Source organism: Rhagoletis pomonella, unplaced genomic scaffold, assembly GCF_013731165.1.
Source record: "Rhagoletis pomonella isolate Grant_MI unplaced genomic scaffold, Rhpom_1.0 Rhpom_scaffold_00001, whole genome shotgun sequence".
NCBI lineage: Eukaryota > Metazoa > Arthropoda > Insecta > Diptera > Tephritidae > Rhagoletis > Rhagoletis pomonella.
This window is the reverse complement of record NW_023458555.1, coordinates 1,242,645-1,267,999: the sequence shown is the minus strand read 5'-3', so window position 1 is coordinate 1,267,999 and position 25,355 is coordinate 1,242,645. Positions and strand designations below refer to the sequence as shown.

At 37.6% G+C, this 25,355-nt stretch overlaps 5 protein-coding genes across 10 annotated transcripts in view; 3 read left to right on the top strand and 2 right to left on the bottom strand.

The window, feature by feature from the left end:
• The window catches only part of LOC118735727 (serine/threonine-protein kinase rio2), a gene marked incomplete in the record, with an annotated part of 254,041 nt that extends 248,292 nt beyond the window's left edge, over nucleotides 1-5,749 (bottom strand). Inside the window, 6 exon segments of the mRNA XM_036465662.1 lie at nucleotides 2,370-3,164; nucleotides 4,333-4,504; nucleotides 4,560-4,751; nucleotides 5,045-5,423; nucleotides 5,482-5,623; nucleotides 5,684-5,749. Of these exon segments, the coding sequence (XP_036321555.1) occupies nucleotides 2,469-3,164; nucleotides 4,333-4,504; nucleotides 4,560-4,751; nucleotides 5,045-5,423; nucleotides 5,482-5,623; nucleotides 5,684-5,749 (1,647 nt within the window).
• LOC118735794 lies at nucleotides 701-2,093 on the top strand. Its single transcript, XM_036465762.1, has 2 exons — nucleotides 701-1,766; nucleotides 1,840-2,093. The coding sequence occupies exons 1-2, from the start codon at nucleotides 701-703 to the stop codon at nucleotides 2,037-2,039; spliced, it is 1,266 nt and encodes a 421-aa protein (XP_036321655.1). The 3' UTR covers nucleotides 2,040-2,093.
• Nucleotides 5,750-6,901: 1,152 nt separating the features above from the next.
• LOC118750122 lies at nucleotides 6,902-15,921 on the bottom strand. The gene is made up of 6 exons (XM_036484859.1): nucleotides 15,906-15,921; nucleotides 12,875-15,835; nucleotides 12,497-12,799; nucleotides 12,310-12,431; nucleotides 11,559-12,217; nucleotides 6,902-7,135 (listed from the first exon to the last, which is right to left on the bottom strand). The coding sequence occupies exons 1-6, from the start codon at nucleotides 15,919-15,921 to the stop codon at nucleotides 6,940-6,942; spliced, it is 4,257 nt and encodes a 1,418-aa protein (XP_036340752.1). The 3' UTR covers nucleotides 6,902-6,939.
• Nucleotides 15,922-16,699: 778 nt separating this feature from the next.
• On the top strand, nucleotides 16,700-20,371 carry LOC118750393. Its single transcript, XM_036485115.1, has 2 exons — nucleotides 16,700-16,903; nucleotides 18,470-20,371. Exons 1-2 carry the CDS (start codon nucleotides 16,847-16,849, stop codon nucleotides 19,256-19,258), a joined length of 846 nt encoding a protein of 281 aa, XP_036341008.1. The 5' UTR covers nucleotides 16,700-16,846; the 3' UTR covers nucleotides 19,259-20,371.
• A 1,120-nt stretch (nucleotides 20,372-21,491) lies between these two features.
• LOC118735650 (FAM172 family protein homolog CG10038) overlaps nucleotides 21,492-25,355 on the top strand; it is a 162,438-nt gene continuing 158,574 nt past the window's right edge. For 4 of the 6 annotated variants that reach the window (XR_004992624.1, XR_004992623.1, XM_036465553.1 and 1 more), the window contains exons 1-6: nucleotides 21,492-21,586; nucleotides 21,862-21,967; nucleotides 22,041-22,156; nucleotides 22,217-22,404; nucleotides 22,470-22,728; nucleotides 22,796-23,112. Coding sequence is in view for 4 of the 6 variants with exons in the window: in XM_036465553.1 (XP_036321446.1) it covers nucleotides 21,521-21,586; nucleotides 21,862-21,967; nucleotides 22,041-22,156; nucleotides 22,217-22,404; nucleotides 22,470-22,728; nucleotides 22,796-23,110 (1,050 nt within the window). In the remaining 2 variants the exon portion in view is untranslated. Of the gene's footprint in view, nucleotides 21,655-21,861; nucleotides 21,968-22,040; nucleotides 22,157-22,216; nucleotides 22,405-22,469; nucleotides 22,729-22,795; nucleotides 23,457-25,355 lie in introns of those variants that run through there. The other 2 variants (XM_036465537.1, XM_036465570.1) reach the window with 2 other exon arrangements.

The window sequence follows — 25,355 nt, the reverse complement described above, 5'->3', positions numbered from 1 at the left end:
GACAGCTAAAACCGATAAATTTCGTAAGCTATTTTATAAATAACAATACAAAGTCTACTGAGCAAATCGTTAAAATCTACGCTATATAAGCTTTATCTCCTATACCAGTTTTTGCGATACATCTCCTTTATATAGGAACCCATTTAATTGTGTTACCGGTTTACATACCGATCACACAGCAGTGAAAATCACTTATATTGCTGCTATATAAGGTATATCATCCATACCCCTGATTGTTTAGATATGATTTTTTTATATATGTAACTCCTCTATTTATGGATGCTGTGAATATATAAATTTTTTCAAATGCAGTAATCTGTTAAAGTAAAATTTTCAGATGTTCATGAAAGGTATTTTAACGTTTTGTTTTGAAAATGTCAGCTCATAATGGAGGTAGTTAATTTAGTTATATTTGTATCAAAAATTTAAATTGTAACTTCCAATCTGTGTAACAAGATGATGTAAGAAGTCATTAACTCAAAAGCAATTTCTCCCTCCAACTCACTGACCCATCCTAATGTCAACATACCGCTTTTCTCAGAACATACATTTACTTTGTTATCAGCTCTCTCCAGCTACGGCTAATATAACAATTGGTGCTATAAAAACGCTTTTCAATTACTAAATCTTTTAGTCTGGTCGCAAGATTTCACTGCTTTGGTTGTTAAGGGCGGCACTCTCACATTTGATTCGAATCAAGATGAAGAAATCTTTTGAATCCGCTTCTGTTTGGCTAACGAAGGAATACTTCGAAACGATTCTTCGCAAATACAAAAAAGATAGTAATCTTACAGTCACAAAAATAAACTCCAGTTCGGGAACATCAAAGGGCGAGAGTTTTATAAGCACTTTGACGCGATTCAAAGTGGAATTCCTTTTGTCAAATAACAAGGTGCCGCAACATGGATTTTACATTGTAAAAACAGACTACGAAGGCGATCCAGTCATTGATAAATACATGAGAAAGTTTGATGTTTACAACAGAGAGATGTTGATGTACCATCAGATTTTGCCGCAAATGACTACGCTCTTGCGGGATATCGGAGATGAGGACAAGCTATTTGCCGATACAATCCATGTCGATTTCGAGCGTTCTGCCATTATTTTTGAGGATTTATCGCCTTCACACTTTGTCGTTGCTGATCGCATCGCAGGAATGGATGAAGCACAAACAAGGTTAACACTGAAGAAACTAGCGAAATTCCATGCCGCTGGTGCGGTGTTGAACGAACGAATGCCCGATGTTTTGACAAGTTTGCAAGGAGGATTCCTCAGGCGCACAAATCATGCCTTCGAACCATTTCATCAAGGCATGATTGAGGCCTGCGCTAATTTCGCTTATGGCTGCCAGGAGTTGGGTCCCTACTATAAAGCGAAATTGCTTAAACTGAAGGAGCACATATTTGAATATTCTGTACGTTGTTACGATCCCAAAGAAAGTCATTTTTTAACACTTATTCATGGTGATATTTGGTCAACTAACATAATGTTTTCGTTTGAATCGAACGGCCAAATGAATGGCACTAAAACTGTTAAGGATGCCCGACTAATTGATTTTCAGTTCAGCAATTGGTCATCGCCAGCAGTGGACTTGCATTATCTGTTTAATACTTCGGTTGCAAATGAATTGCGTATAAATAAGCAGGATGAGCTTATACAGCATTACCACTCGATATTAGCGGATATGCTTCGGAGGTTGAGCTATGCCGGGCACATACCCTCATTACATGAGCTCTGTGTACAACTGGAGGATAGACGATTTTATGGTGCGTTTATGATTTTTGACTATTTTTGTTGTGTTTGTTGGATGAAATAATTAACGCCTTTTTTTTATTTTAGCCTTTACAGCAGCGATAGTGAATCAACCTTTACAAACAAGTGAAAATACTGACGACGCGGATCTTAAAAATTTGACCGAGAGCAGTGAACGATCCAGAAATTTTTGCAAAGTATTATATAGTAACCCGAAAGTACAAAATATTACCAAGACAATGTTGCCGTTTTTCGATCGCAAGGGCCTCCTAGATGTAACTGATTAGATAAATAACACTGGCAAAATAAATAAATAAAATAATCAAAAATATAATCTAAACTAAATGAAGCGATTACATATTACATAATTAACGAAGAGAGATACATTTACTATCAGTATATATATCGCACACTTAACTGTCTGATTACTGAATGCTCTTTTCGCTACGCTACATTAAAATGATGCCATTAACAATTATACAAGCAAACATACGTACATGCAACGCCATCCAAATATGCAGTAAAACGAAATCGATGCAAAAATATTTGATTGAAAAGCAAATGAGACTGGTGGTGGACGTAGTAGTGGTAAATATTCAATTCCACTTTTCTGAAATAGTATAAGGAAACCTTTCCATTTTCCTGGATGGATGATAATGACGGCGACATTTTGTTTTCTTTTTTATGTTTTATTGACAGATAAATTAGATGACAGTTTAAAAGTCCCAACCAGCGTATTCCTTAACTACGTCCTTGTTTTCTTTGCGATGTCTATGTACAGCACTTGCTTCGCCTTTAGCCACACAATGCTTGCGCATTTCCCGTCTTTCTTTTGCACCTAGGTTTTTTCTTATGCGATCAGTTACCACGGATGGCGCTATTGTACTCGCATTAGTTGAATATGAACGTTGGCTACGTGTGTCGTTCAAGAGCTTCTCTACCATCTTTAGACGATACATGCGTGAATTTGGGTCAATTTTATCTAACTCTGGTAAATTGTCCGTTTCCAAATCATTTGAGCTCATAGATACAGCATCATCATAGCGATCATCGTCGCTGGCGTCTAATTCCGATTCCGATTCGTTGCCACGATCCACTTTATCTGAAATGTTCTTTGGCTGAACGGCGTTGATTTCACTTTCGGAAGGGCTATCGATACTTTTTTGTTCACTTTCCGGTGCGCCTTCTTCAGCTAGGCTTATGTTTGCCAAATATTGAGAACATGATTCAATGTAACGGCGAATGGAATCGTCGGTTTTTTTTGTACTCTTCGTTTCGCTAAAATTTACTTCGTTTTCAAGTTGTCGACGATACGCTTTGAGTTCATCATTTGTATAATTCTCCGTGGGGCATTCCTCAAGCTCGTGTCCACTATTATCACTATCCCCTTCCTCGTCGATCATACCATACTCCTGAAAATCGTGACCAAAAATAAACGATTATCGAATTTGCAAAAGGTGAAATATTAACACAAAAGTTCACGGAAATAAATATACATATACTGTCGATATTCACACTTGCTTGGTTATCAAGTTATTCGGTTAAAAATTATTATTCTATAGTGTATTTTATTGTTAAAATCTGAATAAAATATATAACCACATAGCTTGAAAGTTCAGTACACCAGAGCTATTATGTATGCATGTATTGGTACAACTTTGCAATAACCGCTTAAACCTATATCCACTTTTTTATTTAAACTCCATGAAGTTATTTAATGAAATTTGATTCGATTATTGAGATCATTGAGCCTTCTGAAGAAAAAATTAACAATCGCTTTCGAAATCGGACTAAAATTGCGCCCACTTTCGATTTCCAAAAAAAAAATACGTACGGTGCGTTGCTTTGAAATGTTACACCACGTTGGATGTTGTAATTCTAGCAACTAAAGGAACGTATATTAAAAGTTTCAGACATGTGCTCACCATAAAAAAATAATAATTTTTGTTCACAAAAAAACTCGAAGTTTGTGAGAATTGCCCATATCATATGAAAAACAATTGGAATGTTTATGATTTTCACAGAAACTAATTGGAGTTAACAGGACACGTATATTAGGTGTACAAAATAGGTTTCCTAAAAAATATGAAATGTGCACTTTTATCTTTTTTATGATGAAGCACATTAAATCGTTTAATTCCAAAGTAGTAAATGTGAACTAAATATAAGTATGTAGTAAATTGAGTTCATTGTTAGTTTTGATTTAACTTAGTTAATAAACCATGCGTTATGTCTCAGCCCGGTCACAAAAAATAGCGTTTCTGCACTTTTTTATTCGAAGTTATAAACAAGTAATTTTTAAGCAAAAAATAAACCCGACTTCAATTCTTAAATAAAAATTTAAGAGTACCGTTAATTTCTTCAGATCCAACGATCGGATCTAAACCAAATTACTATGGGACCACCTTGGTACTACCACCTTTCCTTTAAACAATAATAATTATAGAAATCGGTTAACGTGGTCCAAAGTTATACGGTAATATACATAAAAAAAATATTCTGACGAATCGATAACGCTCTCCTTTTTTGAAATCGGTTAAAAATTAATAAAAATTCATTCGGTGGAATTGTGCGCCATACCTGCAAAATATCTCTTTCCATTTCTTTGGTGACACCGTAGCCGGTACAATGTACTTCAGCATCTAAATCATCTTCGCGTTTCAGGTCCGAAAATTTAGGAAAATCTTCACTTTCGTAGCCAAACTTTCTGCGAAACATTTCACGTACACAATTAACATCACGATTGAAAAAACTAAATAACAAACACGATTAGATCAAGAGACCGCGTATTCAACTTTTTATCTTACAATTCAGCGTTTTCATGTGAGGTGGACATCATCTGGGGAAAATCTATTAAAACAGGTTTTCCATCATCAGCGAGCAGCAAATTGAACTCATTAAAATCGCCGTGAATGACACCAGCATTGCCAAGACGAACTATTAGGTTCATTAGATCATCATATACTTGTTCGACGTCGACCAATTCCTGTACCTGAGTCCTGGGTATTAAGATGTACGATGATTAACTACAATTTTACCTACTTATCTACAAATCTACAATCGAGGGTTTATATTTAATATGATCTATCTGCAGTTTCACAAAACTGTGATTCCCATACAAAAATCCACTACTTAAATGCCATCAATGATGATAACGCTGACCATGTATATATATAGGTGTCATAAGAATTAACTATTGATGGATTCTAATATCGGAAAGCAGTGTTTGTATAAACTGCATATAGGTCCTATTGAATATAAGCCCTCGATATATAATTCCGGTATAACTTACATTGGCCAGCCATTGACAAGCGCCATTAACACGCAATGTCGATTGAAATCGATTGGTTTTGGTACTGGAAACCCGCGATCATATAATGCACTCATGTAGGCGAATTCGCGCGTTGCTGATATGCGGGATAAATATAACCAAGAGGCTTTATGACGACGCCCATGGTAATCTCGCTTCGACTTAATATTGCGAAAACAAGTCCGACCGAGTCTGTGCAACTTCAAACAAATAGGTTGGCCTTCCTCGTCAGCAACGACATAAATGTTGGACTCTTTGCCTACACCTATTTGGTTGCCGAATGAAGAAACAGAGCCCCGCAGCGTTAGGGATTTCAAAGCTAAATAATCGTAACCGGTGTTCGTAAGGCGGTACCCATCATCTGCGGAAAATTCACGATATGCTCATACTGAGTGAGGTGAATTAAACAGTAATCTTACATTTCTTTCCGCGCTCGTACGAAAGTAGTTTGTGCTTGCAAAGCTCCCGAAGCAGTTTATGCACTCCGCCGGCCTTTAAATTGGCAATAGATGCAGCCAATTGTCCGGGTACAAGCTCGTGATTCTTCATGCCCATCTCAACCTGAAAAGGATTATATTTTAGCGTCCTGATACACATGCGAGTCGCTTATCTAATACAAACCGCTGTGAGCACACGAAAATCCTCTTTAGTTAAGTATCGCAGCACTGTGACGTTAAGCTTTCCCATATTTCTTAGTTCCTTGGCGATTACCGAAATGTATGTTTTATATCCAGTTGTATAAATAATGTAGATTTTAGAAACAACCAAAAAACACGTTGCACCCAAAGAAAACAAACGCAAAAGACCTTTTTTAAGCAGGGGTGTATTCCTACTACAATCAGCTGTGAAATTGACAGCATACTGAACACGGCGTCATCTGTCTTTCAACTTCAACCGGTAACCAAGAGTCAATAGCTTTGTTCCACACGTTTTCCGGGCTGCTCCGGTAATTAGAGCGTAAAAATAAGTTACTCTCTGTCAAAAGTATTGGGCAAGACTGTTTGTATAAAGCTTTTTGTAGTAATATTTGAAATATTTAAAGTTAAAATGAAAACGTCAACATTCAAATTTCTGGGAATTGGGCAAGACTATTTATATAAAGCTTTTTGTAGCAATATTTGAAATATTTTAAGTTAATTTTCCAAATTCCAAAATGTAAAAATTTGTCCTTACCAAAATTTCTAATGAAGTTTTGTTGTTAATATTGTTTTTAAACATTCCATTTCTTGCAAATCTATGTCGTACTGTAACCTTACTTACTTTGAAATTTATATGTAAAGGAAATGTGAACTATCTTAGGTTGGTATGTGGTGCGCCTTCAGTGATGTACATACCTATTAATGTGCAAAGTGTTAATTCTTTAATAGAAATAATATTCAGATTTCATTTTTTTAATTTTGTGTCTATATTTGGAATATCGAGTCTTTTTATTACGATATTTTTACAGCCCGATATTTTTAAAGCGATACTGTAAATGAGTACTATATCGATACTTTCGATTCGATATCGTATGTTACTTTTGATTTTCCAGTGGTGAGTAACCGATTGTCAAAATTTTCTTCCTCGAACGCTTGATGTAGGCAAAGTCGCCCAAATTTTTACGTAGAACGTTATGCTTTCTTAAAAAATAGCACTGCCGCATCAATTGCAGCTCGAATAAACCAATTCTATCCAATTTTTTTTAAATGCCTTAACTGGGTGCATTTTACATACGCATATAAGTAGAAAAACTTTGAAATTTCTCACGCCCTCGTGAAGAAAAAAAAACATTTCCCTGTATTATTTTACTTACATATTTTGGAGATCGTAAAATACAACCAATAAAGTGCAGCACAAATCACAATTTTTATGAGAGAAAAATGTTTGAATTTCAATAATCAGGTTTTGCAATCTTCCTTCCTGTACGCATCTTCTTCCTCTGCACATCTTACGATAACTTTTTTGTTTCCGACATTCGATTCGTGTAGCGCTTTCCGGAAAGCCTGCTCCACCTGGTGCCATTCAAACACTCGTGAAATAAGCCGACCAATGGGCGCCTTACCACAATCAATCAAATTCAGAGCAGTCGGAAACCTGAAGATGGCAAAAAATGGTATGTGCATTAACACATCTGTACATACATATGTATGTATATATGTAGCTACATATATATACATCGTCGCCATCAATAGCAGATTTGGCAAAGTTAGGCTTTCTGCACATTGGTCGTCCAATCATAGTTGCTTCTTCGTCACAACCATAATGCAACGGTTACATGACGCACACTCGATCGTGATATTTCAATTCATTTGGCGTCTAAAAATTCACTTGGAGCAGGTATTTTTTTGTTTTTCTGGTTGATATATTCGTGAAATATTTACAAAAACCTGCAATTTTTAAAATATAGACTGTGCGGCAACAATTCTAGACATCATTTTTCAGTAATATCTACGGTGACCATATTAACCAACGTAAAATAAAGGACATTTTTTTTAAAATGGTTTGGAAATACGTACATACAACTTGTATGATAAAAGTACCTTGCCCATATCGTAATTTAAGTCAAATATTTACCATTTAATTATATTATTTAATTGTATAAGTTCCCCTGCTGTGGCGAAAAATGAAGCCAAATCCTTTTCAAGGACTTCGCCATCCTTTGCTACCAAAATGCGTTTACCATAATTCATACTGCACGACGAAGCCAGCACACAGTGGTTCAAAATTCGAATTCAATGTTCATAATCCACTGGAGTCTTCATTTTTCCACCAATTTTAGTAAAAACCAAAAAAAAAATATTTATTTTGGTGAACATTTTTTATAACATTTCAAAATTTTTTTGTGTATTTTTTTGTTTTGAGAGAACCATACAATTATTTTCAACTAGCTTTTGTTATGTAACATTTATTAACTGGAACAGAAGAATACATTTTCTTCAAAGCTGCTACTGTTTGTGCATTTTGCACTAAAAAAATTAATATAATCAAATTAAAATTCAGAAATCAGGCTCAACTGGTCTCTTGCAAATATTGTAAGCTTTCATAAAAAATAACGATTAATCAAACTAAGCGAAAAATGAAGTGAATGAATGCCAGTTTTGAACCACTGTGCAGCAGGGGGTTTATTGTTCTCTTTCAGTGGAACTGTGCTTTATAGATTGTACAAAGACTACCGATTAAATAGAAACCCTTAAGTGGGGTGCGAAACAAACTGGCGAAAGTTTTCATTATATTTTATAAGGGACTTTTTTATTTTTCATATTCTGCGTTTAAAAATTTACCCTGAAAAATGCAGAGCCGATTTAAAGGACAGTTTAAGAAATAAAGGACAAAAGGCGTCCTTTATTTTGAAAAAAATTATAAAGGACAGAAGGTTAAAATAAAGGACAGTCCTTTAAAATAAAGGACGGATGGTCACCGTAGTAATATCTCTTCTTTTCTTTTCCTGAAATGTGGTTTGAGCATGCGAACAGAGGCTTTTTACAATTTCGTCATATTTTTTAGTTAAAACGCTCACATCTATTGAATTTTAATGCAATTATCCACTTTTTAATAATTTCCACAGCTTTTATGCAAAAAATGCTATTTTTGCAATTTTAATGCAAATATTAACTTTTCACTAATTTTTCCCCATAAAATGTAAACAAACAATGCGTGCACAACGATTAGCAAACGACAATTTGCCGATAACGGCAAGTGTGCCAATCTCCTTTGAAATGCATGTGCTCGGCTCAAAATTTCAGGACGAGACGATAACGCAACTATGATTGGACGACAAGTGTGCAGATAGCCTTAAAGTTTTACAGGAAAGTGGTGTTATTATAAAATCTGTTTTGATTTTTTTTTACCCGCCTTGGTAACCTCCACGCTAAAAACCAAATGCATGTAACTTTTGTTTTTGTATTTTTGAGATATACCTTCGAATTTCGGTATAAAGACGTTTTTGAGAGCCAACTAACGGAATACATATCGCTCATTTACTTCAATACTATCATAGCTCAAAAAACCGAAAACTCGAGAGGAATGGCTTAAAATTAATACATATCGCACGTTTAATAATAGAAGTGTACTCGTATGCAAAACTATCAAAAGTTTTAGAAAACTTTTACTGGTTTTGCGTTCTCGTACCCAAAAAACTTGCAAAGTAGGGAAATTGAGAGAGCAAAATGAGATAGATTTTCCGAGCGAAACCTTGCAAGTAAGGAAATCAGCTGATCACGAACATATGTTTGTATATAAACAAGAGAAAATATGATCTTTTTGAATTAGTTATTGCAAATTTAATTATTAGGTACAATCCCGTATTCCTCGGACTCGGACTAGTAAAACTGTCAAAAAATAAAAATTCGCTCAGAGCGTGAGAGTAACATTGAAAAGTACGGGATCACTTTCTAGTAAAAAATGGTAACTTCTGCCAACTTCAACATAACCTCCAAATTTTGGTTGTAAATACCCAAAAATACTTTTTTCACTTTTCTTTTGTTTACCATTTGGTTGCCAAACACTCTACAGCTGATCGTTTGACACATTTACCAGAATTTACCAGTAAAAAATTCTCGGACTAAAACTGGTAACTTCTGACAGAGAGAGAACCAACAGTATTTACTCTCTTTTTTGTCCTCTCAATAGTCAGAGAAGCGAGTACGGGATCGATTTCCAGTAAAATCTGACTGATTTTGACTATTTCTGACTAGTTCGGACTCGTACGGGATCGCAACTATTAATGCTAGTATACAACGAAAAAGAGAGTAAAGTTATTAAGCTCAAGGTTTGTTGAGTTTTTTTGTTTAGTTAATTTACTATTAATCTCCAGTTTGTTTACTTTAGTGTGTGCTGACTAGGGATGTTAATTTTTCGGCTTTTTCCGATTCCGGGATTTTTGGGATGGCGTTGTCACAATCTCGGGATCCCCGGATTAGTCCCGGGATTTAGATATTCATTACTTTTCAATAATTTGAATCGAAAAAATTGCTTCTATACTGTTTGAGAATCTCTCCTACCGTGAAATAAATAAATGGGTTTGAAAGCTACTTTTTTATTTAAAATGGCGTTTTTATTTTTTATCTCTGACCGCAGGATTTATTTTGAAGGACTTTGTAATTTCAAAGATATGATTAATTCGAATTGTTAAAAAAATTCAATGCAATGTAGAATAAAAATATGGGTAACAAATGCAATAGGAAAAAAATTTAATTTTTTGGAGTCACCAGGACGAATTGGTAATTTTTAAGCTGACATAGTTAGAAGAACGAAATTCGAGGATATCGAGTTTATATAAGCCCATAACATATAATTTTTTAAAAACAAATATTGCGAAATTTCAAGGATGAAATTGTAAATTGTATTTTCAATATTTACCAGCCCTTCTGCACCAGAAACTTGAATCTGTTTAAACCCATACTTCTCCTCTAATCACATTTCTCTGAATTTTTAAAATCATTTTTGAATTACTGACGTCAGAGAGAAAAACTAAATTCGCAATTTTACTATATTTGGCCCAGGGTTTCGAAAATGCTATTTAATCAAATTACAACTCCCCACATCGTTTTATGAAAAAAACAAAAATTAGTCACGACTTTTTCCATTTCAGTGGCGATGTTGTTACGTTATTTTGCATTTCAGGTGACGATTTATAGATATCTACTAATTTTTTTTTTTACCAAGGATGGGTGTTTGGAGGATGAGCTCTTATTTTTGAATGTGCCATGATGTGGGATCACAAATAATTTTGAGAAAAATATTTCATTCATTCCGATATAATTAATTTGTACTTTAAGAAGGTTTTTCGATTCCAAAAGTATGCAATTGCATCAAATGCAGAATTGTGGCAAATGTACTAAGCACAAAATAAATTGCCAAATTACCCACCAGTGGCAACTCTGGAAGTGATCAGCTGTTTCGAAGGTTGCAAGTTTTTTTGTTTTTTTTTGTTTTTGTTCTCGTACTTTTGTTCTCTTATTACGACGAATTGATAACCTCCTCCTTTTTTCAAGTCGGTTAAAAAGCCAGATGGAAAGACCTTTGCCATATTTAGGAAGTTTGGCTATCTGTTAGGCTGAACATATTCTACTTATTAAGCTAATTTATTGCAAAATGAAATCTCCAAAAACGTAAATTTTGAGTTACGTCTCTATATCATTAACCGTGCGATATTTTGTTCTATGGTATGGCAGTTTTCTAGTAAATTAGCTCTATGTATTTACAAAAACCCGTATTTTCGAACCTGTTTCTTTGCATTGATGAGGACGGTGTTTCGTTACGTTAATTCAAAAAGGCCCTAAGCAGCAAATTTTCTTTTTACCTGGGAAGCAAAAAACATAAAAAGAAAATCAAAAACTGCAGATAGGGATTTTCAAAAGGTGGCATAACTCCGTTGTTTTTGGTACCAACGATTTCAAATTTTTATCGAAGGTCTATTAAAACGCAGTTTCGAAAAAAGTATAGGTTAGGGCCTTTGGGAATTAAGGTACCGATTTGTGTGCATATGTATGTATGTATTAAGAATATGGTTACCTACATGTTAATGGAACGGAAACTGGGAAGCAATTTCAGGTTTTTCATAATCACGTCCATTGCATTAAAGCATGCGCATTCTGTATCGCATTCCGCTAAGACGCAAACGCCGCACGGCTTCAGTGCCATCACTGCTAAATTCAGGGTCTTTTCGGAGACGGCACAGTTTATGACAGCATCTGGCCAGGCGTGCAACGTGCTATACAAACACTTTAATATCAGGCCGTACTGCAGGTCAGCCTCGTAGTTCATACAGTTAAAGTGAAACGTATTCTGAATCACCTCAAGAGGTTCCCTCATCGTAGACGCCACACAGATGTTGCCGGCACCTATAGCCCGTGCGCATAGTGCCGTCGATATGGCCGTGGGGCTGGCGCCGATAACCAGTAAATTTGTATTGGGTAGCACCTGGGCTTTGAAACACGCCTGGCAGCCAAGGGCCAGAGTTTGTGTCAGAGTCGCTTCGATCATGTCGACGTCGTCTGGTATTTTGTGGCAGAGGTCGGCGGGGTGTACTTGGTATTTACGGAGAAACCCATTGAAAACTAGTTGGTTGCAGATGTTGTAGCAGCCCTTCTTGCAATAGTCACATATGCCGCAAGCTAAGCCCGATTCTATAACAACGCGGTCCCCAGGGCGTAGCTTCGTTATTGAACAGCCAACCTGATGGAAGAGTGAACCAAATAGAAAGGAAAGGTATTGTTATTTGAAACACAAAATGTTGCACAGCTGACTCGCATCGATCGTTAACGTACTTCTTCTACCACACCAGTGGCGTCGTGACCTAGCGTCATGCCGGGATATGATTCGCCTCCAGTTTCATAGTAATGCAGGTCTGAGCCAGAGAGTGCCACGGCTTCGGTGCGCACAAGTACATCTGCAAACAAGTTCGTCTATAAAGCCATTGGCACAAGTTCACAGAAATATACCGTTTTTGATTACCATATTCACTAAAATTTGGCATGGCTTCCAAACATCTTTCAACGGTAGATGGCTCCATTATTCTTATCACTTCGTTTCTTGTCTCATTTATTAGATTTGCGTCACTTTCACTTTCATCTTCAGAATCACAATCGTCACTGTCGTTATCGTTTTCACATTGTTCAATAGTTTTTGTCTCTTCATAGCATCCGATTTGTCCTTCCTTATGAGTATCTGATCCATAACATCTTCCTTTTAGGGAGGATAGTGGACCGGCAATTTGAAGACAAGTTCGTAAGCGCAGAGGTGAGAGATTCTTATTTACTACCTTATTGTAAAATTGGATTTTTTAGTCTAATAGTTTCATGAAAAGCTTGTTTGAAGAAACAATATACTTACCCTTCTTGTTTTTGCCGCAGCTAGATTTCTGAGGATCCTTGCAACCAGCCTCTTGACACGTCTCGACGTCAGCATAACAGTCCGTCTTTGGTTTTTTTCGCTCAGGTTTATCAGTGCGTTTGGCCTTTGATTTCGATTGAAGCTTCATGCACATCCCCGAACTTTTGCTATCTTTCTTCTTTCCTTTTGCACTTTTCTTCGAACTAAACTGTCTCCACGGCATTAAACCATGCGGAACATAATATGACGAGATGGTACTGAAGAAGCGCTTAACCGGTAAAATTTCAGTAATTGCTTTGGGGTTCGTCAACGTGCTGTACTTTTTGCATCCCGAAGCTGCACCCGGACCTGAACCTGAACCAGGCTTGGCCTTGCACTTGGGCGCTGTTGGCTTTTTTTTCTGACAGCTGTCTTTGGAATCAGACTTTGATGGTGATGATTTAGAAGTTCCACATTCGATTTTGGACTTAGCAGATTTCTTCCCGTCTGCTTCTTTGCCCGTTGAGCAAGAAGATTTTGACTCCTTCACGTCGCATAAACTTTTTACAGGCTTACATTTACTTGCGGCCCTTTCAGATTTCTTTCCGTCCACTTTTTTGTCCGTTGAGCAAGAAGATTTTGACTCCTTCACGTCGCATAAACTTTTTACAGGCTTACATTTACTTGCGGCCCTTTCAGATTTCTTTCCGTCATCTTCTTTATCTGTCGCGCAAGTAGATTTCGACTTCTTCAGATTGCATAGATCTATGATTGGCTTAGATTTGTCCCCGGACTTTTCGTCTGTTGAACAGGACGATTTCGATATCTTCAGGTCAGATAAATTTTTGACTTGCTTCGATTTGCTTTCCGATTTTTCGGAGTTTAATTTCTGGTTGGTACAGAAACCTTCGTATCGCTTACATTTTTCTTTGTTAGTTGAATCTGATTTCCCATCCTTAGTTTCGTTACAGTTTGAGTCGGAGGCGGACTTTTTAGGTGATCCAGTCTTAGATTTACTGCCTTTCATAGGACTAACACTATTAAATGGCTTACATTTGGCTTGAGAGGAATCAGATGCACCAGAGTCCGATTTACTGCCGGGCGGCTTACAAGATGTAGTACTAGATTTCTTTGGCTCGGTTTTGCATTTGTTGTCTGACATTTTTATGTCACTGGCACTCTTGGATTTCTTCGCTGACGTTTCACAGTTTGAAGAGGATTTTGATTTTTTCACATCCGAAAGACTCGTCACCGGCTGGCATTTTGTTTCTTTATCGGAAGCTACGGCTTCTTGCTTTTTGGGAAGCGGAGACTTTACGCTATTTAAAAGGGGAGTAGCAGAGGAGCAGTTCTTTTTTGTTTCAGGTTTTTTCTTCTTTTCCTTTTCGCAGGGGTCTTTGCATGGATCATCCAAAATACACTTTCCCTTTTTTGGTTTCGGGCAGTCATCTTTCTCTGTGCGGCATGCGTCCGTCTCACTATGACATCTGTTCCCCTTTTCCGAATTTCCACAAATGTCTTTCTTCTTTTCCTTATCCTTTTCCTGCTTCTTTTTGTTACTTCCACAGGGCATCGAAGAGCCCGGTTTTCGGCATGTCCCCTTATCTTTACTAGACGCGTTTTTACAGGGATCATCCTTGCAAGGATCTTTCTTCTTTTTCTTATCCTCCTTTTTCCTAGTTGGACAGTCCTTTTTCAGCTCTTTTCCGCACTCGTCCAACAATGGCGTTGTGCATGGATTTTTGGTATCACCGCATTTATCCCGTTTCCTTGTCGCTTCCTTTTTAATTTTTGTTTTGTCACTCGGCTTACATTTGTCCTTGGAGATTTCCGCACGGCGCTTCGTTGCTTCAACTAGTGCTCGGGCGTACGCCTTACAACTCATCAGACCACGAGAATTGTGACCAATTATTTCGGAGGAGAGCAACGAGATTTCTGAAGATATGCAGGCACCACCAGCCTTGCCTGATTGCGCAGCTTCTTTTGATGCTGGCGATTTTCCGGAACTGGGCTTGGGTTCAAATTTCGGATACTCGGCATTTCCAGGTGAAATACACCCCTTGGAACCTTCGCGAACGCAAACAATGTGGGCATCACGAGCTGGAGCTTCCTTATTTTCCGACGAATTCGTGGAATACGACATTCGGCTGATATACGCCGGAAAGCCCTTTTTTAAAGCCGCGCTGCAGATATTTGCTGCTGTAGGCGCTTTAATTTCTTCCAGCTCGCCTGGTGTATATTTGGATGGATCAATTTCGAGAGTGCCCTGAATCAGTGCATTGACATCCAAGGGAATTTTATTCTCTACAGCAGATTTGCCCAGGTCCAAATTGACTGTCATCTTCAAAGTGGGATCGTTCAAAGACTTCGGTGTGAGGGCCTTAAACATGTCTATGTTCTTGATGGCCTCAGTGCTAAGAATATCGTCGCGAATGTTGCTCATGTCCATTTCGAAGGCCAGCTGCATTGAAGATATGGCCGAATTCTCCGGCACATACACAACCAAATCCCGCCCGAAGCAGTCGTGTGCTTTGATGCGATTCATATCCTGCTCAGCGACAGCGCGCTCCAGATTCTCGTAACGTGAGACGCTGTTGCCCTTGAAACCCTCTTGCGATGATTTCAAAGCACGCAAGTTTGGTGCTTCCTCATCATTAGCCACCACCGCCCCGTCATCATGACCGGAAAACTGGTCCAGCAGTGCCCTTGTGTTGTTGGATGCCAGCGGAACGCTGTAACAGGATGTTGGTTCTGTTGAGTCCATTAAATTTTCAGTGAACGCCTCGATTGGTCCAGCATGTTCCCGAATCACCGACAGCGTTTTTAATGTTTTATTGTTAGCATCGTTGTCCCAGTCGAATAAGTTAAGCGGGATTAGCATGATTCTCGTCGAAGAATTCGGGCTTTTCCAATGTATCAAGGCCATGGGCAGTATGTTGGCTATGTTTGCTTTAACAGTGGAGCCTCCCTTGTTGGAAGAGTCTACAATGTGAGGTAGTTAGTACAAAGCTTATCTAAGCACTCCAAATTTTTTTTATGTGTGTATATTTACCTGTCTTAGAAGACATGGGCCGGATGGCCACATTTTTTGTAACGCTGGTAACGTTGGTAGGAGTGGAACGCCGAACAGGGTTATGGCAACAAAGAAGGGAAGAATAGCGACGCGGTTTAAAATTCGATTGTCGTCTTGAAAGCTAAAAATGTTTTCCGCAATAAGTACTAGAACTGACAAAGGCCGACGAACAAGTAGACAACTCACCCGCAAAGTCTGCAGGACTTTACCAAATATTCGCATAATTATTATTAAGAATTTTGTTTGCACAAGAAATTTTGCTAAAAACCAGAGGAAAAGATAAAATTTTTTTTTGGTATTTTTTCAAATTTTCATTGAAAATTTTTTGATTCAAAGCTCTGAGTCAGTAGCTTACTAAAAAAAATTGTCCGTAAGGTATTTTCGCTGGAGGTACAGTGTTACAAATCCAAAGACATGCCGCTTCACGGACCATTGGACCTCTGAAACTGTGTACCAAGTGACCTTGGCAAGTGGTTAGCACTCAGTGAGTCAGTGTTATTGGCATCACGCCGAATGTGTTCTAGTATTGTCGGTGCAGAGCGAGCGGGGAACATAAGCAATAAGCGCTCATTCTGCGTACATACATACGTGCATACTTTGCACACGATTCCAAGGGGTAATGTGTGTGACTGCAAGCCACAATGAAAACAAAACTAAGTAATGCAATGAAACAAACCAAATTTTATGGAGACGCATTCCGCATATTAATGATTAAATTGGCTGGTTTATAGTATTTGGATCGTTTTTCAAACCGTTTCGGTTAATCGGCGATGTCCAAAGCGGTTAGTGCGAGCCAAACTACCAGTGACTGTGGTGTGTTAAGTGTAGTCCAAGGAGTACAGTCTTCGGAGCGCGATCGAGACCATTGCTCAACGTTTGACTTTGATAGAGTTAAAGTTTTAAAACGTAAATTCAGCAAAATGTTCGGAGCGCATCGAATTGTCGGGACTATTGCGTGGGCTTTTGTTTTTTCAACTGTAAGTGCACGTATGCTTGGAGAAAATGGTGAAAAGTTGTGGAAGAAATAAAATAGGTAGCTCGTTCTAGTTAAGGAAAAAAGGAATAAAGTGGAAATTAAAGCCTTTCACCACACATACACATAGCCATATCGTTCGCCAAGCGGTTGACTAGGTAATAGCTTTGAGACTTTCGAAGATTTTATACCCATAGTGTTAGAACGAAAACCCAAAATATTATATATGTAGTCCAGTCAATGAGGCAAGTTAGATCCTTTGAAGACCTTATAAATTCTACGAGCATCTTGTTTTTATTAAACTATGTTGGCTATTTATTATTTACATCTATTCCACTGTTCGACAGTCGGCTGGGGAATTGATAAAGCTAAGTTTTTCTGAAAGTATTGATTTGATATAGAAAAGAAAATTCTCGGTTTTTCTAAGTTGGCGATTTTAAGTTTTTTTGCAATTGAAGTTGGTGGTCACAGAGCTGCCTTTAAAACAATTTAAATTGATTTAAATGCAAATAAATGCACCATCAAAAAACCTTTCAGGGTCTTTTTGGGTGGGAGTAATCTAGATCTGCAATTTTTTTTGACCAAAAATGGCCGCTCGGTGCACTTTGGTGCAAAAAAAACATGAAGAGGCAGTCTTAACCTAGCCAACAGAGTTTGGTATAACTTCAAATCGGCAAGTCGGGTCACATTTGTTTACTTTTCTCTTTTTGAACCTGGAAATGGATAATACTGTTGGTGACCGATAAGACTGCAGGTGAGTGCCGCTGAATGCACCGCAGCCGTATGTTTCATCTCTTTTGCGGACAAAAGTGAAGCGTTACGAACTTGTAAATCACTCCAGTGCAGCGAAAAAAGTTGAACTTCAAACCCCAGCCATTGCTGTTGATAGCTGTTCCCAACGTGTATGAAGTATTGTATGACGAACGTTGTGTGACCTTGAATACCAACGCGCCATACTTAGTAGCATTCATATTTTATGACAATATAGGTATGTATGCATGTGTGTACATATCGTCGTTTAAAGTACAAAACCGCGTATCAACAAAATGCAAAACCGCGTATCAACAAAATGCAAAACCTCGCATGTGAGGTTGCATAAATTATTTTCTAGAGAGTAAAAACACTCGCCTTTCAAAATGATTGTCTTTTTTACAAAGCAATCGCACTTCTGGCTAGTATATCTTAGGACGAATGGATAAGGATTGAGCCAAGAACTTATGTGAGCAAAACCAATTTTTGGCAGCCAATGTCAGTTACGCGGTTTTGTACTTTAAACGACGATATCTAGGTACATATGGATTGGCGCGTGTATATGTGCGCATTACCGTGCAAATACCAAATACGAGCGTTATTATGAATTCCAGTTAAGTACAAACGATTTGCATATGCGTATTTATAATTGCGTATGTTCATAAGCTGCAAGCCATTTTAGTGTTCCACTAATTGCCACCCCGCGCCATAGATCCCCGGCAGGAGTGGCATTTAAATGTTGGCATTATTGCACTCCATTAACAAAGATTACTTCCTCCAATTTGTGGTGATCACTTGGCTCTGCATTTTCTATTTTCAGTTCACGCTCTTGGAGATTGCTGCCCTACCCGCAACTACATCTGTGCCTCACACCACCCACATCGTCAGCTACGTTCACCAAGGCAGAGTCGGCGCAAAGAGGGGTGAAATAAGAGAATTCGACTATGAGAGCGTTCAAAACAAAGCTGGCGGGCGCAGCGCAGCTTTACGCTCTACTAAACCGGCAACCCCGCTCTCTGAACTGTATGGCGCATTTGTAGAACAACTAGATATGAGTCTTGACAATGGTTTTCAGAGCACTGGAAGCAGCGCTGTGGTTCAGCAATATACCACCGAAGCGGCCAACAGAACTGACGACTTACTGGTTTTGCATCAAAATACACTGGACGACGCCGATGACGTCTTTGGTCGCAGTGAGCAGCATGAGTCTTCCACCATGGTGAAGAACTGTAGCCAGCCGCACGTTGGGGGCCCGTTGTGGAATCGCATGAAGCAAAGCATACCGGTGTTGGAGCCTGTGCGGCATCTTCTCAATACCGTACGTGACCAGCACAACCAGACTGTGCATGCGGCCCGGCAGCATCATCAGTTGCTGGCCGCAATGAAAGGTGGTTTCGGCGATCACACGGCTGCTAACGAGTCGTCGGCCATAGAGACCGAAGAGGATCGCGAGACTGCCAACGAGAGCACAGAATTCAAGTTGCTTGACTTTGCAGGCAGCCTGGTTAGCATGCTGTGGGGCTTCATCGGTAATCTTCAGCGCATCTTTGCGGCCAGCAGTGGAAATGCCTTAGCTTCCTCCTCGTCCGGTTCATCAGGTGGTCAGTAATCTAGTATTCGCAAATGTGAAATTTATCTTTTGGACAGATGTACCCTGAGTCAACTGTGATTAACCACATTTTTCTAATTTTAGAGATATGTATGTACTTAAATAAAGTGTATATGTATGTACATATATGTGTAAGTCCATACAATTTACTAGCAATTTAGATTATTTTAATTGAATTGATTTAATATCGAAATAAATATTTATGCATTTAATAAGTTTTGTTTAAAATTAATATGTATCAGCAAAATACATACATAGTATACATATGTATGTACATACAAATACATTAGGGCTCGTAAAATTATTCGAGTATTCGACTATTCGGTTAACCGATCGGTCGGTTAATGGTATTCGAATAGTCGCCCGCTCGGGTATTGTAAAAATCGAATTTCAGTTACCGAAATTCATTGAAATTTTTTGACAAATGTAAAATCCGTGGGGGAAATGGAAGTAACGTGTTCCATATCTGAACAATCATTCTCTTATAACAACCATTTAACAAAAATCCACAAGAAAAATCGCGAAAATCAGAGTTAGGTATTTCTTTAGCCAGTGTGTCAAAAATATTTCGCAATCAATTTTAAATAATTCAATTACTTAAAAAAGCGTGTCTTTTAATATAGCTTTTAGCATTGATAACAAAGATTTAGTAATTTAATATGGGATACAATTTAATCTTATCCCATCCAGTATTTTACTGCACATACCTTTATTTCTTGCAAAAAAGTTTGCTTTAATATTGCACATGCAATCTTAAATATTACGAATGTAATAAGTCAATTCATATATTTATTTACGCTTAAATGCAAAAAATCCCGAACTAAAAATATTCGATTAACAGAAAATTAACGGTTGATCGAATAATCTAAAGTGAACAGTTAATAGAATAGTCGACAGCTTTCCACTACTCGAATATTGCTAACCGATTAAATGTAATCGACTTCAGTCACATTCGGATAATTCGGTTAATCGATTAACCGAATAGCCCTAGCTCTAATACACATGCATGTAACATGAAACACTCATGGTAGTCCGGTTCGTGTCATCAATCTTTCGTTTTCATTTCTTTGTTTGCCTATCCCGCGCCCGCAGAAATATGCAACAATTGGCATTAATGTGGTTCGTTTACAATTTACATATATATATGATTCAAATACTTGAAAGCAATTCTTCTTCATTCTCTTTTTTTCTATTTGCTTTTACACGTGCCAATATTGTTGATTTCTAGCTTTTGGTTCTTTACAAGGAAAACAACGAAAATGGCAAGAAGCCCGAATCGACTTGACAGATAAGTACAGCGGCGAAAATCTAAATACGCCATTAACACCACCTTGTATAAATTCGCCTTGTACCTGACTCTTGGACTGACTCTGAATGATTCAACTGTGTGTAGTCGAAGGCGAGTCAACACGTACACAAATGATTCGCGAGTCAGACGCACCGTGTATGCCACCTCTAAGAGTATTGGAAATCTGTTCCGAATGTTGTAGCGATTCCTTTACATATTTTCAAAATAAATCGTATTGAGGGGTGGACAGGAAATGTCTATTCCATTTCCTAGAGAATATCGTAAAAGCACATTTCTGTGCAAAGCTTTTATTACCGGAATATTTTATGTTTACCATTTCTTGTAACTCCAGTTCTAGGTAAATACATTGGTAACGTTGACACGCTGGAATTACATATTAGGTTTGTTCCACACGCTTTCCGGACTGTTTCGGTAATTAGAGCGTAAAAATAAGTTACTCTCTCACAAGTGTCAAAAGTGCACAGAGCGTGGGGAACGCAAAAAACTACTTCTCATTCCTGGAATCAACAAATCAGCTTCTAAACAATGATTTTATGTGAACCTTTAGTACTACTTCCCGTTTTGTAATTTACAAAATATGCTATCGGATGTAAACAAACAACAGCTGTTATTTCAAACTGACTTCATGCACATTTCTGCCCGGAAAAAAGTACGAGCTGTTTCGGGCACGAATAACAAAACATTTACGATTCAAAAGTGGATATTACCCATTTTTCTAGCGTGCGGAATTCTTTCTGGCCTGTTTTGGGCACCCGCGGGTACCCGCAGGCTCGAGTGGAACAAACCTATTAGAAGGTGGCAACAAAATCTACTAGTTGCAAGAGACTTTTCAAATTAACGGGTTATCTTTAATGAATTAAACTGATTTTGGCGACGTCTGTATCTGATTTTTTTCATCTGCAGCTATTTAGTCTCTTAAAACGCTTGGCAACACTATCAGCTGTTAGTAACAAATGAAGATGTCAAATCTTGTGCGCCGATTTTTGGCTGCTGCTCGTTTTTGGCGCAACGTACGGAAGGTAAACAAATAATCGCCACATTGCAAACATATCAATTAAGTCCCTCAGGGAAGAAGATAATAGATTTAGTAAGTTTTAATTGACCTTGGATTGTTTTTAGTTGTGATGCAAGAGATAACCTTCGCGTTATTACTTCGCTCAGTGTGCTTTTTAAAAATATCCTAATCAATAAAAGCAATCTTTAATCTAAAAAATAAACAAAAAGTTCATTGTTTGCACTCAAAACAAATGAATGAAGTTTATTGTTGCTTATTTTGTTTATTTGTGTTTTTAAGGCAGCGCAGCCACTGAGTGGGAGTGAGTGCAAAAGTATGTCTTCAGCTGAGAAAAGTGGTCTGGCGTTAAAAAAGTTACGTGAATTCGGCTATGCTTTTAATGCAGGTAAAACTTCCTAGAAACAAATCTATAGAAAATACAAAATCTATCAAAGTTACGCTGTCCATTTCATTGCTAGAGGGTCAACTACGAAAAATTGATGAAACCACAGGAGAGCCTGGGGCAGAGCCTTTTAAATTCACCATATCTGACGATCATGCCAAAAATCAGGCACATTACGAGCAATTAGCTGAGGTAAGTAAGACATGTAGCTTTCGACTTTTGTAATTTCTTTCAAACGAGAATATTTTGCAGCAAATTCCTGAGATTGTGTATGATCTTTTGGAACAAAATGGTTTAAGACGCACATATGTACCTGATGATGTACCACAAGAGCAAGCAACATTTATTTTCACAAAACCCGAAAAGCTTGTAGAACCGAAAAAGCTAGTTGTCATAATTCATGGTAGTGGTTACGTTAGAGCTGGTCAGTGGGCTAGAAGGTAATTTTTTAGCAACGCGATATTTTCACGCCTTCTACATATATACTAAATTTTTGCCTCCAAAGCCTCATCATTAACAACTCACTTGACCATGGCACTCAAATTCCCTATATTAAACGCGCAGAGTCCCTGGGATATGATATATTGCTAACAAATACAAATGACAACTACCGCATGATCAATGGGGAAAATCGACCAATACCACGACTTGGATCTGCTTCAGCACACGCCAGATATGTTTGGGAAAAGTATGTGATGGCTTGTAATCCCGAGAGTGTAGCAGTTGTAGCACATAGCTACGGTGGAGCGATTGCAATGGATTTGGTAAAATAAATTTCATATCAACTAAGTATCACCAGTGGGTTCAGCGTGTATGTATTTTATTTGGCAGGCCAAACGTTTTACAAAATTCTTTGAGAAAAACGTGTTTGCGATTGCACTAACCGACTCTGCCCATTTCCAAATACCGGGTGAAGCTAAGCAGATCATTTTAGATATATCTTGCAACTGGGTATCTAGTTCTGCACCCCTCGACACCGAAATCTATACGGGAGAAGGAGAAATGCTTAGTGTATCGGCTGGACATCCAAAGCACGAATGGACCTCGTACTCCTCTTTTGAATCAGTTTTTAAGTTCTTAGAAGAAAAATATGAACGTTTCATTGCAGTTCGCACGGGAAGTAAAAAAGCAAAAACGGGAAAGTAATGGTACATAACACTAACCACGCATCTAATGAATTTATATAGATATATGTAAAGAAACTATTAATAGCATAGATTTAAAGAAACTTCTTTCGAGGTGAAGACTTTTTAATTAGACATTCCATTTGGAATCGTAATCTCAAATTTCCATGAATATTTGTTATCGCATCCTTTTGTGTGAATAACTTCAACCTATACATATGTATGTATGTATGTATCTACATACTTACATATAGAGATGTTGCATTCCGTCATATTTTGTTTTATGTTGTTTTCCTGCACATATTTTTACTTGTCAGTATCACTTATATCAATTTATTTAATTTGATTTCCACCACTTAGATTCAGTTCGGGAAACTTAATCATTTTGATGTATGTGACGATAAAACAAACCTTAAAAGCCACATACATAATGTCAATGCACATCTAAACATACATACTTATATCGATTTCCGTGAGTGATAGCGGTCAGTTTGTTAAAGTGGTTAGCTAACTGAGTGTATAAAAAACTGAAAATATGTATGTGGAAAAAAGTTTTGCAATAGGGTGGTTTTTTTTTACACACCGGTCAATGTGTGTGGAAATAGATGCCCACATTTGCCTTGCTGTCACAGCCAATATCATAGCCTACCATTGCTTATCACAAAACATAAGCGTAAATGTCATAAAAAGATATGTAGGATGAGAGAGTGGGTTGATTTCTGCATAGAAGGTGTGGTGTTTTTTACTGTCCTCGGGGGACTTTGCTCTATACCTATACACAGGAATATATGCACCATGCGTAAGCATTAAGAAAAAACGTCACAACAACAACAACAACGTTAAGAAAATAACCTAGCTACATATATGAAAGTATACTTTAAAATCCTTTTAACTCCTTTTTTAATTTAAGAATTTAAATGTAATGCATTTTCATTTAGTAGTATATAGATATTTATGTATCAATACATATTTGCTAGCTTGCTTGTTGTGCGTGGTTGAGAATAAAACTTTTATATGTAATAATTAACGAACTCGTCATGTGAAGACCACTTCCTGTTCACGTGTTTCCGTATTCATATGTATGTATTTAGGTTCATCCATTTTATTCTTTCTTTTTGAAATCAAGTAATAACAGAGCCCGAATCGCGGTATTTGTGATCGAAGAGTTACTCGGTTCGAATCGAAACGATTAAAATGTCAGCTCTTTTCACGCTTTATCCTGAGTTTCGCCCGAAAAAAATTATCCCGAAAATTTGTATTCCGCCCATAGATAACACATGGAAACCAAAAGTGAAAGGAGAACCGGTTCGGGGAAAATAAAACTCATGATAAGGCTGAATTTAAATTGAAGAAGCGCACTCGCTTTCGAGTGCCTTGATCTCTAAATCAAATTTCGATTAGAACAAAGGGAATTTGATAAGGTGGTGTTAGTCTTATATAAGTAAAAAATTACACTGACAAATTCTACGCACACTGACAGTATAATTAAAAAAAAGCACATAATTTTGACCAAGGCTAATTTATACAAGGTGGTGTCGTAAGATTAGCTGATTTCTTCGCCGTACATGTATTTTGGTTTTGCTTTTACTGATTTGACAGCACACCCATCAAAGCAAAAACAAAATACATGTAAACTTTGGAGCGAATTGAGACTTGACATAGCACCTGCTAAGGCGAATTTATACAAGGTGGTGTTAATGGCGAATTTAAATTTTCGCTGCGGTACTTCCTAATGCCAAAATGATATGTTTGTTGTAAACAAGGCGAATTCATATTACAACAAACACACTATTTTGACATTAAGAAGTACCGCGGCAAAAATCTGAATTCGCAATCAACACCACCTTGTACAAATTCGCCTTGACCCCTGCAATACAAAACTATGTGGTTGTTGTTTCTGTAATCTAAATTCGCCATTAACACCACTTCAAGGCGAATTTATACAAGGTGGTGTTGATGGCGAATTTAGATTTTCGCCGCGGTACTTATTAATGTCAAAATGATGTGTTTGTTGTAAACAAGGCGAATTCATATTACAATAAACATATCATTTTGACATTAGGAAGTACCGCGGCGAAAATCTAAATTCGTCAGTAACACCACCTTGTGTAAATTCGCCTTGACACTTGCAATACAAAACTATGTGGTTGTTGTTGCTGTAATCTAAATTCGCCATTAACACCACCTTGTATAAATTCGCCTTGATTTTGACGTTGTGCTCTTCACGGCAAAAAACTCAGCTGTCGCCCCGACGCCACCTTATTAAA